We start from the raw sequence: 17,704 nt of genomic DNA on the forward strand, positions 1-17,704 counted from the left end.
TTTGCTGCCAAAACAAACTCCATCAGCCTGCTTGTGTTTGGATCATCCTCAGTGGAAGTGTTTTGCTTCCCGACCACTGGGTCTAGAGCTCAGGTAGTCATTACGTTTAACCCTCGTTTTGTCTTCGGGTCAAAATGACCCATCAACACACCTACATATACATTTGTGCACGGGTCATTTTGACTCCAAGACAACACAAATGGCACACACTTAGCTAACTGTTGCACAGTTGTCAGTTTGCAAAGAACATCCAGAACATCCAGATGGCGCTTGGTAAACATTTGCCCCACTCTGTTTAGCTTAGCCAACGAAAGACTCCACTGTTTTTCATGAAAACAAAGATGACCTTTGTCTAGTGTCAATGTTAATGAACTAAAATGCATTAAAAAAGTCTGATTGATTGATGAGTGTGTCTGTTGGAGATGTGTCAAAATAAATATATAAAGGGCTAATCCACTTTCATTCATTTTTTTATGGATGGAGGACTTTTGTTTCTCAGTTGAATCATCTCTCCACAGGAATCTCCAGTCAGGCTGAACTGATCAAGCGTGAAAAAAACATTTGAAAGGACGGCTGTGAGGGACAGAAGAAAACAAGAAGGTCCTTTCTCTTTTTCTGCTTAGAAAGCTCATTATTCCTCAAGCTCCCCTCTGTCTGAAAAGCACCCCCACCCTCTCCTCTAAATTACTTCACTTTTTTATTTCCCGCCTCACCTCCCCACAAGCCCACACTGTGTGAGTGACTAACTCTAGTTTTTCTTCTACTATAGCACCGCCTCCATTTTCTCACTGGCTCATTTATGTCCTCGTCCCCCCTTTTCCTTTCTCCTCCCCTCTCCTTGTTTTCTCCTGTTTCTTCTCATTGCTGGTTACTCACACCAAACAGCTCACAGCCAAAGAGCCCTGCCACGCTGATCGGGGCTTTAAACCAGCACTTTTCCCCTGAAAGAAAATTGAGATTACCAAAGGAATTCATTGCTCAAGTTTAAAGGTACAACATATTTTTCTATCTTAGTATTTTACCATTTCATATGTCTAGAAATGCATATTTACCATTTGACCAGTGGCTGTATCTGTGTGTGTCTGCATGTGTGTGACTCAATATTGGTATAATGACACGTGTGCTGTAGTTACTCGAGTGTACATATGAGGAAGTCTGAATGCCCTCAAGGTTGTGTGCACCACATGTGTTATTCATTCATGTGCATAGCACAGCCTTTCATTGACAGAAGAGTTACATTATATTTTTGCAGGGGAATATTACTTTATATACTTTGTATGTGCTGCATTGAGTTTTTGAGTGACTGTTGCTGTAGATTGTAGCAAAGCCATGATAAACAGAACAAATCAAAATAAATTTAAGTTACAAACCTTGTATTATCTGACTGAACTAAGAGTGTGACAGAGTGGTTGGCTACCTTTCCGCACTGTTTTTTATGCTCAAATATCAAATGTTGACTTTAACATGTTATCATGCTGTGGCTCATGGGGAGACTGGCCGTCCTGCGACCACAAGGTTCACGGTTCGATCCCGGGGTCTCCCCATAGTTTGCATGTTAAAGTGTCCTTGACACTCAACCCCCAGTATCTCCTATGGTGCTTCTCAGCAGCCCACTACTCCTACATTTCTTTAGATGCAGAGACCAAATTTCATTTATGTGTGTTTAAGTTTTTTTTACGTTCCTCCCTTTTAATCAGGACACTCAGAAACCTTGAGCCAAAAAAGAGGTGTGACAGAGAGGAAGAGCTTTGCTCCAGCAACACCTTAAAGGTGTATCCATCCAAGTTCACTGTCGAGTTCAAGTTCCTGCAAGTTTATAATAGATCTGAAGATTTCAGAGGCAGCTATGACTCAGAGCAACGGGGAGAACCCACAAAGGAACCGCAGCGGTCTCCACCAGATCCAGTCCGTGGTCCAGTCCCGATCCCGGCTGGCCAAGAAGAAAGTGGAGAGCGTCACGAAGGAGGATGTGAAAGGATTCTTCATGAGAAATGCCTTTGTGATCTTTACCATCGCTGCTGTAATTATTGGTAAGTGTGAACCTTTCTCCGTCCCATGAGACCCTGATCTGACTCTGCACTCTTTTTGTTATTTATTTGACTCAAAACAGGATATTATTGGAGACTTTATTTGATCCTCCCCTTCATCACTTCACCACTCCTCTATTCAAAATTGTTAAGAAGAGGTAGCTGATTTTCTGGCTCCCCCCCAACAATTCATCAATCTGGCGTGACCAACACAAATGTAGCAGCACAGAAGAATGAAAAGAATAGAAACAAAACCCACCGGATGAAAAAATAGACGGGCCTCAGATGAAGTGAGCAGACAGGCCTTTATCTGACCCTGCAGCTGACCCTGCAGCTGACCCCTGACCTGTTGCCATTAACCTTTAAATCTGACTCTGTAGGAAGTGAGCCGGGCCCACCCACCACATACACATCTGCAGCCCGACTAGATTTGCCCCATGCCATGACAAACACATGTGACTTGTTGATTTGTTGAATTCAGGATATTCTTCGCTTCAGGCTGCTGGGTCAGCCACCTGCATCCCAGTTGGTGGGGGTGAACGGTTCTTTGAGAGAATAGACTTCACTAAGACTGAATAAAAGAGCGACTGCACACAATTTCACAAGAAAGTCAAGTATAAAAATGACCACAGCAGAAGTGCCTGTCCCCTTCAAAATAGCAGCATATTCTATACTAATTAGAACGTTTTCCCAGCAACAATGATCATGTACTCACATGCTTTAACCATTAATCATTATACCCCACCTCTCTTGCATCATTATTAAAAGCCAATTGTCTTTACATGAAACCTAGTTGGCAATAAACCTGATTTGGAAATGTTTCAGCTTTCAGTTTATAATTCAGGAGTTTATTATTATGGTATTGATATCCATTCATAGATATGCAACATTTTGCTGTAATATGATTATATCAAACTGTAGGTGTCAAATATGACTATAGACTATCTTATCTAATCTACACTGTAGGCATCGTACTTGGATTTGCTCTGCGACCTTATAAAATGTCTTACCGGGAGGTGAAGTACTTCTCGTTCCCTGGAGAGCTGCTGATGAGAATGCTTCAGATGCTCGTGCTGCCCCTGCTGGTTTCCAGCCTCATCACAGGTACGAACATCAGGACATTTCCTACCAGAATTTTGTTCATTTAATTATTTAATTTGACCTCTTACTCTTATATTCATTTGAAAAGAAGAGATCTTGAAATAATAATGTCATTTTTGCTTTTTGAAAGACCTAAGCCGTTTCTTTTCAAACAAAGTGAAGAGGCATTGGCTATTTTTAGTTCAGATGTACCTCAGATATCTAAAATAAGCACACATTACTAAGACAGTTCAAACCAGAGAGACACTTTTTTGTTCTAAATTGATATCAAAGAACTAAGTCACCACACACAGCCCTCTACTTTATCACCTAATACCATACAAACCTTAACATTTTCTTTTTACTGTACATCTGTATCTGTAAAACTGTGTGCTCAGCATGGGTCCACAGCTTTTTGACATCCATTGTAGATATAATCCTCCACCGAACAAAAACCCATCCACCTTCGACCTTCTAGTCTGAAAGGACGGTACAGCACAGCATGCATTCGCACATATGGAAAAAGTAGGACGTTACTCTGACTCTGGTTGGTTAGAAATTTTAGTTATGATGCACAGATAGTGTGTGTTTTCTGTGACTAAATTAGACATCAGTGATAGTATTGTTTTTTGTTATGTGGCTACATAGACCAGCATGCACCTCACGAGTGGCAGAGTGAGCCCGCTGTTTGTTCAGTCTACGCTGTTTGTTGGTTTTGTGGTGGACAGAATTAAGGTGACCTAATAAGCGAAAAACAAACAGACATTGAGAGCTATGCTTTGAATTTACACTACTAGATTTCATGGCCGGCTTATGAGACAATGGGCTCCTGGGTACAGACATGTAAAAAGCCCCACCACCACTCCTATAGGAGCAAGACACACTTCATTTTTATCTGTAGTTGTTATGCCCCTTTTTATAGTTGTTTTGTGTTTCTTTATGGTCATCTTGAGCCTCTTTGTTGTCTTTTTGGATCTCTTTGTAGTCCTCTCGAGTCTCTTTGTAGTTGCTTTGTGTGTCTTTGTAGTTTTTTTTTGTCAGTGGTTGGTTTGCCCCTTTTTTATTGTTGTTTTTGGCTCTTGAGTCTTTTTGTAGTTACGTTGTATCTCTTTGAAGTCATTGTGTGACTCTTTGTGGTTGTTTTGTCCCTTTTCATGGTTATTGTGAGTCTCTTTGTGTCTCACAAAGAGGGGGGGGGGGGGGGGGGTCTCTTTGGGTGCCTGAGCCTGTGCCCGGTAGGCCCATTCAGTGATACGTCCATGATGGTATCAGTCACGTGCTTGACCCCTGTTGTAATGGTCTCGATTTTGATACAGCATGACCAAAGCATATATATTGTGTTTTCATTAAATAAGTAATTCAGGATTTGTGGGCTTGATTACTTTGTGGTTTCAGTACATCTTGTACCTGCTGTACCAAATGTATTTGAGCAAATGTTTGAGAAAAACACAAACATATGACACTGAGATTTTCAGTCCTAATCCATGGATCATAGTTCATTCGTCACTGTTGACTGTTGTTCATGCACTCAGTCAGTCAGGAGTCTTTTCTTCCAGAGGCAAAGGCCTGTGGGTTTGTGACTGAGCTGAGCCTCCATTTGTTATTGAAGTAAAATAATAGACTTTCCAAAAACACTGGTCAGCAGCACTGACTGAAACAGCTACGTGGAACATGCTGAGAATAAATGTCCAATCTTTGAGCAGTGATTGACATGGCAAGAGGCCCATTTCATGAAGGGATGACAGAGACACGTCCGATAGTAACCTGCTTTGTGCTGCAGCGAGGCATAACAACAGCATCCTCTGACATCATGTCACATGACAGCAGCTAAAACATGTGGAAACCAACAAAGAGTGCTGTTCTGTTGTCAACCAGCACACGGCTCCTTTCTCATGCGCGTGTGCCCCATAAAAGTTATCAACTACTATATTAGTCACAGTATAACCCTTTACATGCACTCATCATTATGATTTTTATTATTAATAATACAAATAATTGATTATGCCTACTGTTGCTTTGTTTTCACAACTTCAAGAATGCCATATATTCCATGGAATATCACATTTTTATTTGATTATTTTCTGTTTATCATTGAATATTAGGCTAATTTTAGTTGTGCAACATGAAGTCTACACTCCCACATTTTTATATATTCACATTGTGTGCTTTGGGATTGAACGATCAATTCAACCCAAAAGCACACAATGTGACATTACAAAATGTTCCACACTTGTTCCACCCTGCAAGAATGTAAGCACACTGAGTCCCCTACATTACATTTATTTTACTCATTATTATTATTGCAGCACTAAAATGTACAAACCTTTACAGCTCCGATGGCGATATCATCTGCTAGCTATCAGAAACTTAGTAGAGTTGAGGTCAGAGGTCACAACACGAGCAACAACAGCAAAAAGTGTGTTTTTGTAAAAAAGTAACCGTTTCAGCAAAACCTACACACTATACACACTTGAAATTATGACTTTCAAGTAAATTAGAGAAGAGAATAAATAGATTATTAGATCGGTTATTAGTTTTTCTTTACTCACATGGGAAGAAACATATTATCTTAGTTGTTCAACACCTGCAACCCAGCGGTAGATAATCTTTTTCTCCCACAGTTTTTTCAGATTCCTGCTTAAACTGTGGCATCAGTTTTAAGGACCGTAAAGAGTGTTTTGAGACACTTTAGCTGTATGTGTAACTATCTTTCACCAACTTTCCTTTAAAAAGCAATTTCCTTCAGCATGGATGTAATTAAGCTCTGTTTCTAGATTACCCATAGTAAAACCAATGGATCAAGTATTATGAGAGACTTCAAACAAACTACTCAACATGTCTTTTCCACAAAATTCATATTGTCTTCAGGTTTTTCAATATGAGAGATAAAAGCCAACCACAGAGTATTAATATGAATGTTTTTATTTTATTTTCCACCTCTGCACGTCACAAAGAACTGCACAGAAATCCCTTTGTTAAGATATTTTCTGACTGCAAGCCTTCAGGAAGGTCTTGTTCGAGCTGTGGAGTCAATCTTAGCCCAGTGTCACTGGATGTTAATTGCCCTCTGGTGGGACCTCTTGCAGTTCGCCCCCTCCCCTACTTTTGTGTTCGAAGAACATTCCCCATATGAGAAAGAAAGTCATTTGGCTCTCCTTCAATCTTGATTCTTTCGTCTTTTTGAAAGGATGGAATTGGTGAGATCTGTTGTTGCCCGGACAACAGGCAGGGGATCATTGTGTGCGTGCGGGGCTGACTAAGTCAACAAGTTTTCCCAGGGCTGTCAGAAAAGGAATAGGAGGAGAGCAGGAGAATTGGGGTGGGGGGTAATGAAAGGACTGTAGCAATAAGATCGGCGCACAAGAAAGAAAAAGAGAGGAAGGAGGCAAAGATGTGGGGGTGGAAGAGGTGGAGGGCTACCATGGGGGCACCCTGAAACAAGAGATGGGGTGGCTGGGAGAGGAGGTGAAGAATTTGGGGAAAGAGAATGAGGGAGGGGGGGATGGGGATCCAAAGAGTTGGATAGAAGCCTTAGTCCTGGGCATGTTGAGACCAGAGGAAGAGAAGGGCCAAAGCAGGGGCAGTAGGTGCATATACACACACACACACACACACACACACACACACACACACACACACACACATGCACTCACAGTGTCAAAGTGCCACATATGACAGCTCTGAATGAAGATAATGGCCATACTAGGACCTGACACTTTGAAAATACGCCACTGTCGTGCCCATTGAGATGGCTTGTCTGCTTCCAAATCCTGTTCTCTGGATGGCTGTATTTCTTTTTAGCACCATTATCCTGACAAAGTCTGTTTCATGCTGTTCAAGCTGTGGCAGACGGTTTAGCCTCCAGGCTCCATGAGCAGTCAAATTACTCCGTGGCTCGTGTAAAACTTGTATTTTATTGCTACAGCAGATAAAGCAGAACCAGCTTTGTCAAAACTATTTCTCGTGCGCCCTGAATAGACATGTTGCTTTTCACTACAATCAAAATCAAATAAAACACGCCACATATTTAAGGTTAAATATAATTAGCATTCTGCCCTCGTTGCAGGAATGATCGCCAGACTTAGCAGGGAACAACATATTGCTTTGTAACTCCATCATCAGCTGTTTCTTTTCAATCATGTATTTTACACAAATATTAAATTGAGGGCCGATTGTTGTTGTTTTTTAAATTGAGGGCCGATTGTTCGTCCCTGTCTAATTTCTGTGTTAACAGTGAACTAACGTCACACTTTGGGACATGCAGCTCTGTTCTTTAATCAAAGAGAACAGGATAGTTGTAATGATGCTAACTCTACTGTGGGTCAAAACTTTTTGCTCAACTAGCAAAAGCCCAAAATCACAATTTGAGAACTTAATCTCTGGCATGTTTTCAAAGAGTTTCTGCCTGCAGCTATATTACCTGTATAGATTGTACAGTATGTCAACAGAGTGTGTGCATTAGATCTGGGTGCTGTACAGTAGGTGTTGTTTTCCCATTGGTAAAGGTCAGAGTCAGATTGTGCTCTTTGTTGTCATAGATAGCTGGGCGGATAATCCAGTTAGGTGCATTTGATCCATAATTACAGCCTCTTTTCCCAGGCTAACTGCATGCTCACAGAGACAGAAGTCAGTGACACATCATGCAAACTTAAGGTTGCGGAGCAGCACGACTAACAGTGAAAGGGATGTTTTTTTTCCATGCACATCAGTTGAATTCGTTTCTGAGATGATTGCACTGTATTTGAAATATGCCTGCACTCTCTTGATGAAACTATACAAGATCGGCAACATTTGATCTTCCTTTTGATTGAGTGCATGTGACTGAAAGCTATTGGTGTGTAAATGCATCAATGAAACTTGAGAAACTCTTTGGAGGATGAACCCTTTAGTATTGAAATCAATGAATTTATATGTCATTTTCAGGGATAGCCGCTCTGGACGGCCATGCTTCTGGAAAAATGGGGTTGAGGGCGGTGGTCTACTACACCACCACTACAATCATTGCTGTGTTCATCGGCATCGTCTTGGTTCTCATTATTCACCCTGGAAAAGGATCAAAGGATGAGTTCCGCAAACAGCCGCAGCTAGAGGAGATCAACCCATCGGATGCCTTCCTGGACCTCATCCGGTACCTACACAAACATTTATGCACGTGTGTAATCTGTACATAATTTGTTAATCCTAGCAACAATGTACCTCTCTTGTTGTGTTTTCTAGAAACATGTTTCCTCCTAACATTGTGGAGGCTTGCACCAAACAGGTGACTCTCTTTCTTTGTCCCGCAGTTACATCAAATATTGTATTAATTGTCTCACTTTAGCATAGTGCACATTTCACATTGTTTAAAGCCTCTCTTTCTTTCATGTGTTCATAATTCCGTAGTCATTCATGTTCATCCAATAGTTAATGGAGCTCTCTGTTACACAGGAAATTAAATTCCTCCGCAATTAAATGTAAATTATCTTTGCACGCTTTTACAACTGACTCCGCTGAGCTGATAACCGTGGCCCTCGTCTCAGTCCCACTTTCATTTTCTTGTTCCAATACATTTTAGGCAGACGGGAGTACCTGTGACATTTTGTATTCCAGATGGTAACAACTAAATAGATCCTAATCTATATGTTTTCGTGTAAAGAATGTACATTTCCTGGAAATCTTATAATGTTGAAGATACATTTTCTTTATATTCGAACAATCTAGATGCACTTGGTAGATCTTAAATGACGCTGACTCCAATATTCTGGACTAAAAGTCAAGAATATTAAATTAATCGCTATTCAACTCATCCTCTTTACAGTTCAAGACGAAGTATGCCAAAAGAGTAGTCCACGTGACGATTACAGTGAATGACACCATACTCTCAGTCAACGGTAGCCAGGAGATCACCCGGGAGGAGATGATCCCGGTGCCAGGCTCGGTTAATGGAATCAATGCTCTCGGCCTGGTGGTATTCTCTATCTGCTTCGGTCTGATCATTGGGAGCATGAAGGAACAGGGGAAGCCTCTCAAAGACTTCTTCGACTGTCTCAATGAAGTCATCATGAGGCTGGTCGCCATAATCATGTGGTATGTACCGGTTGATTGATGAATGGATGCAGAGGGACAACGTGGAATGAAGTGTTGGATGATCTGTATTAACGGTTACCCTCATCGAACCTCAGGTACGCCCCTGTCGGTATCCTGTTCTTGATTGCTGGTAAAATCGTGGAGATGGACGACATCTTAACCATGGGTGGCCAGCTGGGAATGTACACAGTGACAGTCATTATCGGCCTGCTCATCCACGCTGTTGTTGTCCTGCCAACGCTCTACTTGGTCATCACCAAGAAGAACCCCTTTGTTTTCATCGGTGGGCTGTTGCAGGCCCTCATCACTGCTCTGGGAACATCATCAAGGTATTTGATTCGATTTTGACTCAAGAAAATATAAAAAATATCCAATTCAAGTCTAAGAGTCCAACTCAAAATCTAAGACTGATAACAAAGGTTAAGGTATATATTGTCATTTTCTCATATACAATACTCCGTGCCTAGGGAAATTAAATTATTGGTAAAGAGTTAGCCTCCCTGGATGCAACAGATGATGAGCGTTGATAAGCATGACTCAGCATCTTATGATCATTTCTAGACTAGGTGGATTCTTATTGATGTCTCTGTTTTTTTCACTCTACCCCTGTCCTCTCCTCTGTCAGTTCTGCCACACTGCCCATCACTTTTAAATGCCTGGAGGAAAACAACAAGGTGGACAAGCGCGTGACCCGTTTCGTGCTCCCTGTCGGCGCCACCATAAACATGGATGGCACAGCTTTATATGAAGCCCTGGCAGCCATCTTTATTGCTCAGGTCAATGATTTTGACCTTAACTTTGGACAGATTCTCACCATCAGGTATGTAATATACAGTACTTGAAACATTCATTAATGTCATTCATTCAATGATTTGAAAAAGACCCAAAATGAAAACGCCAAAAACCTTTTCCTCCTTTATAAATGAAACCACCAGTTATGCTTTTTTCCTGGCAGGAAATGAGAGATTGTATTTCAACCAAGGGAATGAATTCTACGTGACCCTCTTCAATACTATGAATGATTAAGAGGTCAATAGAGGGATGTGTCACAGTTGTACTGCAATGCATGCTTTTTAGGAACCTAAAATATCTCTGCATCTGCCTTTTTTTTTGCACCCTTCCCATCAGTATCACAGCCACAGCAGCCAGTATTGGAGCAGCTGGAATCCCTCAGGCAGGACTGGTCACCATGGTGATAGTGCTAACGTCTGTAGGCCTGCCCACTGATGACATCTCACTCCTCATTGCAGTTGATTGGTTCCTGTAAGTATTGGCTATATATATGAAATCTTGGGATATATTCACTGAAAATGTGAGAGTCAACAAAACATCATATGGTCACGTTTTTTTCTCCAGTAGCACCAGCACTCTGTACAAACTGGAAAATTCTGGTTCCAGAGAGAGATGAAGAGGGTTAAGTCAAAATGAATAGTTATAATATAGTAGTATCAATTAGGCTCTTCTCTGGGGGGTTGTAAAGGGTTAAAAGGGATCAACCTGGTGTGCACTCTTGAGTAGATTATAGGACAGCTTCCAGAGACACGCCCTTAACATTCCTTGTCATCTGGTTTTTATTCAGTCGGCATCCAGTGCAAGCTGTGTTTCATGTGGTTCGAAAATTATCCGCAACGATTAAAACTATGCCTGCAGTTTATTAATGATGCTCTTTTACGAGAAAACTACAAACACTCCATGTTTATTTCATTTTCAATTACTTCTACAACATTGTTTAATATTCAGTGTCTTCTTTTGTCTTTTTTCGCGTGCCTTTTCTCATTTTTTGTTTCTTTTCTTCTCGTTTCATCTTGTCGCTTCTTGCCTTCGCCATTCCTCACCTGTTCTCTGTCTTTCCTCAGGGACCGATTGCGCACCACCACCAATGTCCTTGGAGACTCCATCGGTGCAGGTATAGTGGAACACCTGTCTCGCCACGAGTTGCAGAAGAAGGACCCCGAGGTGGGCAACTCAGTGGTGGAGGAGGCGGACAAGAAGCCGTACCAGCTCATCTGCCAGGAGAATGAGTACGATACCGAGAGGTCCGCTCACAGCGAGACCAAGATGTAGATGTTTGTCCGAGGTTGCCCACATTCCTCGGAAAAAACATTTCATTGCATTGAACTATTTTCAAACTATGCTCTCTTAATTTGAAAACCTTCCTCTCACAAGATTGGAGTTTTTTTTTTAATAAATTGATCTACAGCTAGGATATTTTTCAGCCAAGATGTGTGAGATGTAGTGTGGTCTTTCCTGGCACACTGTTGACTTGAAGTGGTTCGCTGTTGCGTTGTCTTTCTTAGGGTTTGTGGTATGATGCTGAGTACTATATTTGCTATAGGGTGGCAGCTGTTTACTATTAAGACTGATTTACTTTAGAGCCTGACGGTCAGTGGCCTGCATGCCATATCCGACCTCTCAGTCGGATATGTTCATCTCAGAACTGTGATGGCTAATCTCACCCACTAGAGGTCAGTATTTCTGTGTGTCTTAACGCCGCAGCTGATTACAGCGCCATTCTTGCAATGACCTGGCATTAAAAGGTGTTGCTTTTGTTTCGTTTGAGCGGTGTTGTATGTGAAATATGTAAGTGAAATGGTTGTACAATTCTGTCTGGAAACTGATGTGAAAAGTGTTGGATATCATGTACATACACTGGGGTGACTGGGCCAAGTTCTTTGGGGGGAAAAGCTGTTTATTTTAGTGGCTTTATTTTCTATGATTTGGTGCATCTCCAACTGACTGAGTGAGTGATGTCATTTATGTATATAGACACACATCCCTTTGTCCCCTAATTGTCCAAAGTGCTGTCAGAATATCTTGGTGACCATCCAGCCTTTCCACACATATTCCTCATCCCAATCAATGCAATCATGAAGAACCAAAATCACTCACCGTGTTCTTATCCCAAAATGTTCTCAGCTGAGAATTTGAAAACTTAATCAAATCAGAATTTCAAGCCATTATATTATAACCAAAAAAAGCACCAAAAATACATTCCAAATTTCTGTATAGTTTATTTAAATCATATCTGCCCATGCCTAAACATATTACTACCCAACACAATAATACAGTACTGCTTTAATGGGAAGATTATTAATCTAAAATAAAGAATTAATTATTTCTGATGAATTCTAATAGTGAGTGTGAGTTGATCCCTTATGCTGTCTGACATGGGCATGAACTAAAAATGTGTTGTTTGAAACATTCACTTGGCAGTGTGAAATTTGTCTTTTATATTAAATTAGTCCATTTTTAACAGTTTGTCTATTTTCAATTCAGCTTTCTTTAGATAATACAATCCAATGTTTATTTCATTGGATTTAATATGGATGCATGTTATAAAGTAACACATTTCAGTTAATTCCCTCTCTTTTGTTTTAGCTAGCTTGTACTTGAAATAATTCAGTACACATAACAATGTATAAGTGGCTTTGTATAGAATGTTCTTCAGAATATATTGTGCTTGTGTAGATAAATGTAGATAAATGTGTACATTAATTGTAGATTTAAAATTGTAAAAGATTACTTGAGGATTGCATCTGTAAAGATGTTGTAATCATGTTCTAACAAACCATATGACCAAACTAACAATCAATCTAGTTCCTTTTACAAATGCAAAACTGGCTGATTTAAAGGACCAAATGTTGTTGTCCTTTACACACTTGAGGAAATGGAATAGTTCCTTTGTTTACAGTTGCGGGTGTCTCTCTTGATATGATTGTTTCTCTCATGAATTCACATGTGACTGCACACACATAAACACACATGACTGAACAATAGTTGTAGTTTTATCTTGCATGTATTTTTATGAATTAAAAAAAAATAAACTCAGTGGTTACGTATTTATCGTTTTATCATGGACATCTGAAAGAACATGAATGTAATCTGTGAACTCAAAGCAAAACCTCTCTATATATACGTGTAATTAGATGTATCTACATGTTTTAAATCCTTGTTTTATCCTCATTTGACATCCTTCTGGATCCATATTCTTCATATATGTTTACCTTCAATCCATATTTTTCTCCCCCTTATTGTCTAGAATTCATTTTTATTTCATTGGTGTATTTTGTACACCCGACATCTATTGCATATGTTACCCTGTTATCTGTTTTTCCATTTAAATCAAGGGTCGAACAGACGGGGTGTCATATTCAGATTGTAAATCCCCCTGCGGCAAATTATTGATATCGAGCAGTATATAATTGACTTGTCTTAAGATAGTTTGGACAGGCAGTGTGCAAACTACCCACTAAGAGCTGTCCAGAGGGATGTAATGAACAGATACAGAACAGTTTATTGAGTGTTAAGGTGTCAGCATGGTTGCTGGGATTGGACTGAAGAGCTGTTATCATTTTCCTCCACCAATCATGATATTCCTCGCTGCATTGGTACTCCAAACCGAGATGCCTTACAGTAGTATAGCTTCCTTCAGGCCATTGCCGCTCTAACAAATCCAGCATTTTTTCTCAGAATACTCATCCCATCATATTTAACAAATGTCAGTGCTGACACCTTGAGGTCAAACAGGGATTTGATTTTTTTCAAAACCAAACTTATTTACACATAATATATATATATATATATATATATATATATATATATATATATATATATATATATATATATATATATATGTATATATATATATATATATATATATATATATATATAGTTTAAAAAAATCTATACTCAAATCTCTCAAATATAATAATATTATATCCATAAAAAAAATATATATATATATATATATATTATTTATCTTTTATTAGAGGCTACTTTATGTCCACTCTACATTCAGATTTTAGACTTTATGTGACATAGTGATTAGTTACTTTGCATATCAATATTTTATGGACAGAACCACCTTTAAACAGTGTGCATTATTATAGATCAAACTAAAATAACAGTAAATAGTTTAAATTGCTTCCAACTTGGCCATAACATGTTGCTTGTAATGTCTATGCATCAATAGTAGTTAAATAACACAGGAACACTCTGAGAGGGATCATTCTGCATGAGTAGTCTACTTTTTCTTTTGATTCTTTATATGATGATGTTCATATGATGCTAAAAAATACAAATTGTACTCCATTTAAACATTGTTTTAATTAGCAGCAGACTATTACCACTTTACTAAAAGTAAAGGAACGGATTCTGTCTTAGTATTAAACAGAAAACATTGTAACTGTAATGCCCCCTAGCGTATATATTATATATTTCGAAGGCAAGAAGAGACTGTAAGAGATGTATGTAGTTGGTCATTCCATGGCCTGTTTCATCACCAGAAAATGATGATTTGTTTATATATATAATATATTTATTTAACTGTTTATTTTCGTTAAAGTAGTGTCAGAGCGGGTAAGGCTGTCTCGCAGCGCCATCTAGCGGCTCAACACGAAACGTCGCATGGCATTTTGTTTGGCGCCGATGGAGGGAGTCACTCCTGAGATCTTTGGTCAGTCAGACGGCAGAACTTCCGGTCGGCATTTTGTTCTACGAGAGGAGAGCCTCTCGATGATCGCAACAATCGTCATATTTCTCGTTTATTGTTGAAATTGGCTGCACTCACTGTTTATGTCGGTGCAGACCGACTGAAACTCCGACGAGCGAATGTTTCCCCGTGAATGTACGTTGAAACATTCACCCTCGAGTGGCGGAAAAAGAACGAATCGGTCCGACCCGGATTATTGTTGATAGCTTAGCAAGCTAGCTAACCAGCTAGCTGGCAAGCCAGTCGAGTTCCTCCTGGAGGATCTGCGCGAGAGAAGAAAGGGGGAGCTAGAGACGCGGACACGGACAGAGCACATTCCGCTCCCTTTGAACGCACCATCCCAAGGTAAATATAACCGCCCCGTCTATCGCGGTGCAATGGAGTTTACAAATTGCGAATATTGACGGTAGCGTCAATAAAACCGCTCTGGCGCGCTACCACCTACGGCGCAGTTAACCGTTGACCGGGAGGTAACGGAAGCTAGCGAATTAGCCAGCTGAGCTAGCTAGGTGTGTGTTTTTTTTTTTTTTTTTTTTTTTTTGCTCCGCCGAGGCGCTCGGCCTCAAACTGGATGTCATTCGTCGAGGATCGGGCCAATGCCAACGGAATTGAAATCGGTACCGTTGCTTTTACATCTACTCACACTCAACCCGTCGCATTATCCCGAGCACGGGAGGGGGGCTAACACGAATATCTCCCGACAAGCGCCCCCCTTGTATTAAATGAGAAGCACTGTTTTATTTGGACAGCGTTAAGAGCGAACCCACAACAGTTAAAGCTAGTTAGCATCGCTACCTCTCCGTTAAAACACGACTACTGTTGTGGGTGGTTGTCAGGCGGCGTGAACGACATATGCTTTAGTGGAAGGTAACTCCGGCTCCGAGGTCGGCTCGTAATAGTAAACTTCTGGGCGGTGTGACGGGAAGTTACCGCTGGTGGGTTCGTGCAGCAGGCGGTTTCAGCTCGCTAAGACATAAACAGTTTAATGTGCACGCTAACGTCCACTGTGCCTCAGCTCGTCGTTGTGTTGTCGTTACGTTTGTGTTTGTGTGACTGCGCGGTGTGCTTTTGGTTCGCTGGAGCCTTTTTTGACAGGGCTGACGTTGGCTGTGGTTACTCTCCTGTTTTGAAACCATGTGAGTGACTTAAGTTACAGACCGAGCACACGCTACGTCGCCTCCGCCGTAGTTCACGCCACTTAACCGCAAACTAACAAGTTGTCGGAGTTTGGGTGACATGTTGATGTTGGCGGGAATCTCATGTATGTTGCCTTCTCGGCGACAACGCATGCAGTTTGATCGCTTTTCTGCAGTTAGCCAGTTTTGCAGACTGCGCTCGGTGGCTGTCTGCTCCTGGAGGATGCCCCCCTTACTGCTGCCACCATCACAGTGCATCTGTTCCTTTGTGCTGCCTCCTGCCTGTCAGTCTCACAGCTGTCAGCCAAGCCACTGTGTACTAGAGGAAGAGCACCTAGACCGAGCATGCTATCGCTCCAGCTAGCTCATGCAATGTTTACAATATCCATCTGTTGATCCTCCAATGGCGGTGTCGTGCAGAAGCTGTTGCACGTATTTACTACACTATGGCCTCTGCGATCGGCTTGCACTGGAAGTCCTGTCGCACCGGTGTATTTCCAGATTGTTCTACTATTAGGCAGAAGTTGTTGTCGAACGTGTTGCATTTCCTTAGCAGCAGTGGAGAAGGATTTCTCATAAGGTTAAAAGTGCTGCGTGCTGTTGCATTGAAGGTTGTGGAGCAGTGATGCCATGGTTGTTACACATATGACACGCTTGTGTAACAGTCCATATTGTGATGCTGTATCTGGCATTATTTTTGCTGTTTTGGGTTAGTTTAACTGCTGTAGACCCAACTTTACACACAATTGTCCCCATGAAAACATGTATTTTTATGTCCCAAAGTCTGACACAAGTGCATGTTCTCTTTCAACAGATTGAAGGAGGGGGACTTTTTTTATCTGAAATGTCAGTGAGTCCACCCGAGACTGCACTGAATTCTTCAAAAAGGTATTATTACAATGGTTTGAGCCATTCATCATTTCTTTGACGTCATTATCAACAATAGTAATGCCGACTTACTCTTCATTAATAAGACAACTCAGACTATTAACATGTGTAGGAAGGGTTTGATGCTCAGGTTATCAATGTATTTCATTTTGATATCTAACATATTCAACATTATTGTTTCTTGGGGAGGAAACACAGAAAACAAAAGGGTTTTGTGCTGGACGTCTACTGGCTTGTTGTAGCAACCAGGGTTATCCACGAAGCCTGGGCTGATATTAAGACGATTGCGGCGTTTCAAAGGTGGCTTTTCCTTCTGCTTTTCTTTGACCTCCTGTGCAATCTTACTTGCGAGGTCAAGGACACCTAGCAAGAAAAGTTATACGACTAATTAAGTAAAACATAGGGTTCTAATGTGTGCACATCCATCCTTATAAACTGAGGGAGAAGTGCCCTGTGGTTTGACATTAGTAAAGGGGAATAGACTGGTATGGTAGTAACACAAACATTGACATTAATTGACGACTAAGTCAGTTTCACAGTACTGGTGATATTAAGTGTAGAACATAGAGGCAAAGTTTTTTCTAGTATCAACTGTATTACCAGGGACAATCAGAATGTCAAGTCTTTTTCACTGGAGTGCATTATCACCAGGTCTGTCTATCATTAAAAACATATCTGATCGCAGTATGATGCATGGCTGAGCAAGCTTCCTCCACTCAAAGCCTTTGTCATTTATTTAACCTAATGAGCCAATCGTGGTGTTAATATTGTGCAGTTGTTTAGATCTTTTTTACAACGTATTTACCTTTCATAGAATGCATTGGTTTCCATTTCTATAGAAGCCACCAAGATGTTTGTATATTTTGCTTATTTGCTATTAAGGGGAAGCTAAGTAAAGTAATCTGACATTTAAATGGCTCATAATAAGCATCAGTCAGTAAACTAAGGCTAAAACTATGACTTACTTTAAAGATTGGAACAAAATAGCAATCGTTTAAATATTTTATTCATAGGTA

The 17,704-nt window shown here is 40.6% G+C and overlaps 1 protein-coding gene across 1 annotated transcript; it reads left to right on the forward strand.

Moving 5' to 3' along the window:
- Positions 1 to 1,846: 1,846 nt before the first annotated feature.
- Positions 1,847 to 11,237, forward strand: LOC306740374 (excitatory amino acid transporter 1-like; the record flags this gene model as incomplete). Its single annotated transcript, XM_079222515.1, has 9 exons — positions 1,847 to 2,030; positions 2,994 to 3,131; positions 8,031 to 8,235; positions 8,325 to 8,367; positions 8,905 to 9,173; positions 9,269 to 9,502; positions 9,799 to 9,993; positions 10,302 to 10,436; positions 11,030 to 11,237. 9 exons carry the CDS (start codon positions 1,847 to 1,849, stop codon positions 11,235 to 11,237), a joined length of 1,611 nt encoding a protein of 536 aa, XP_079078641.1.
- Positions 11,238 to 17,704: the final 6,467 nt, after the last annotated feature.

This window comes from Taurulus bubalis (assembly GCF_910589615.1).
Source record: "Taurulus bubalis genome assembly, chromosome: 8".
Lineage (NCBI taxonomy): Eukaryota > Metazoa > Chordata > Actinopteri > Perciformes > Cottidae > Taurulus > Taurulus bubalis.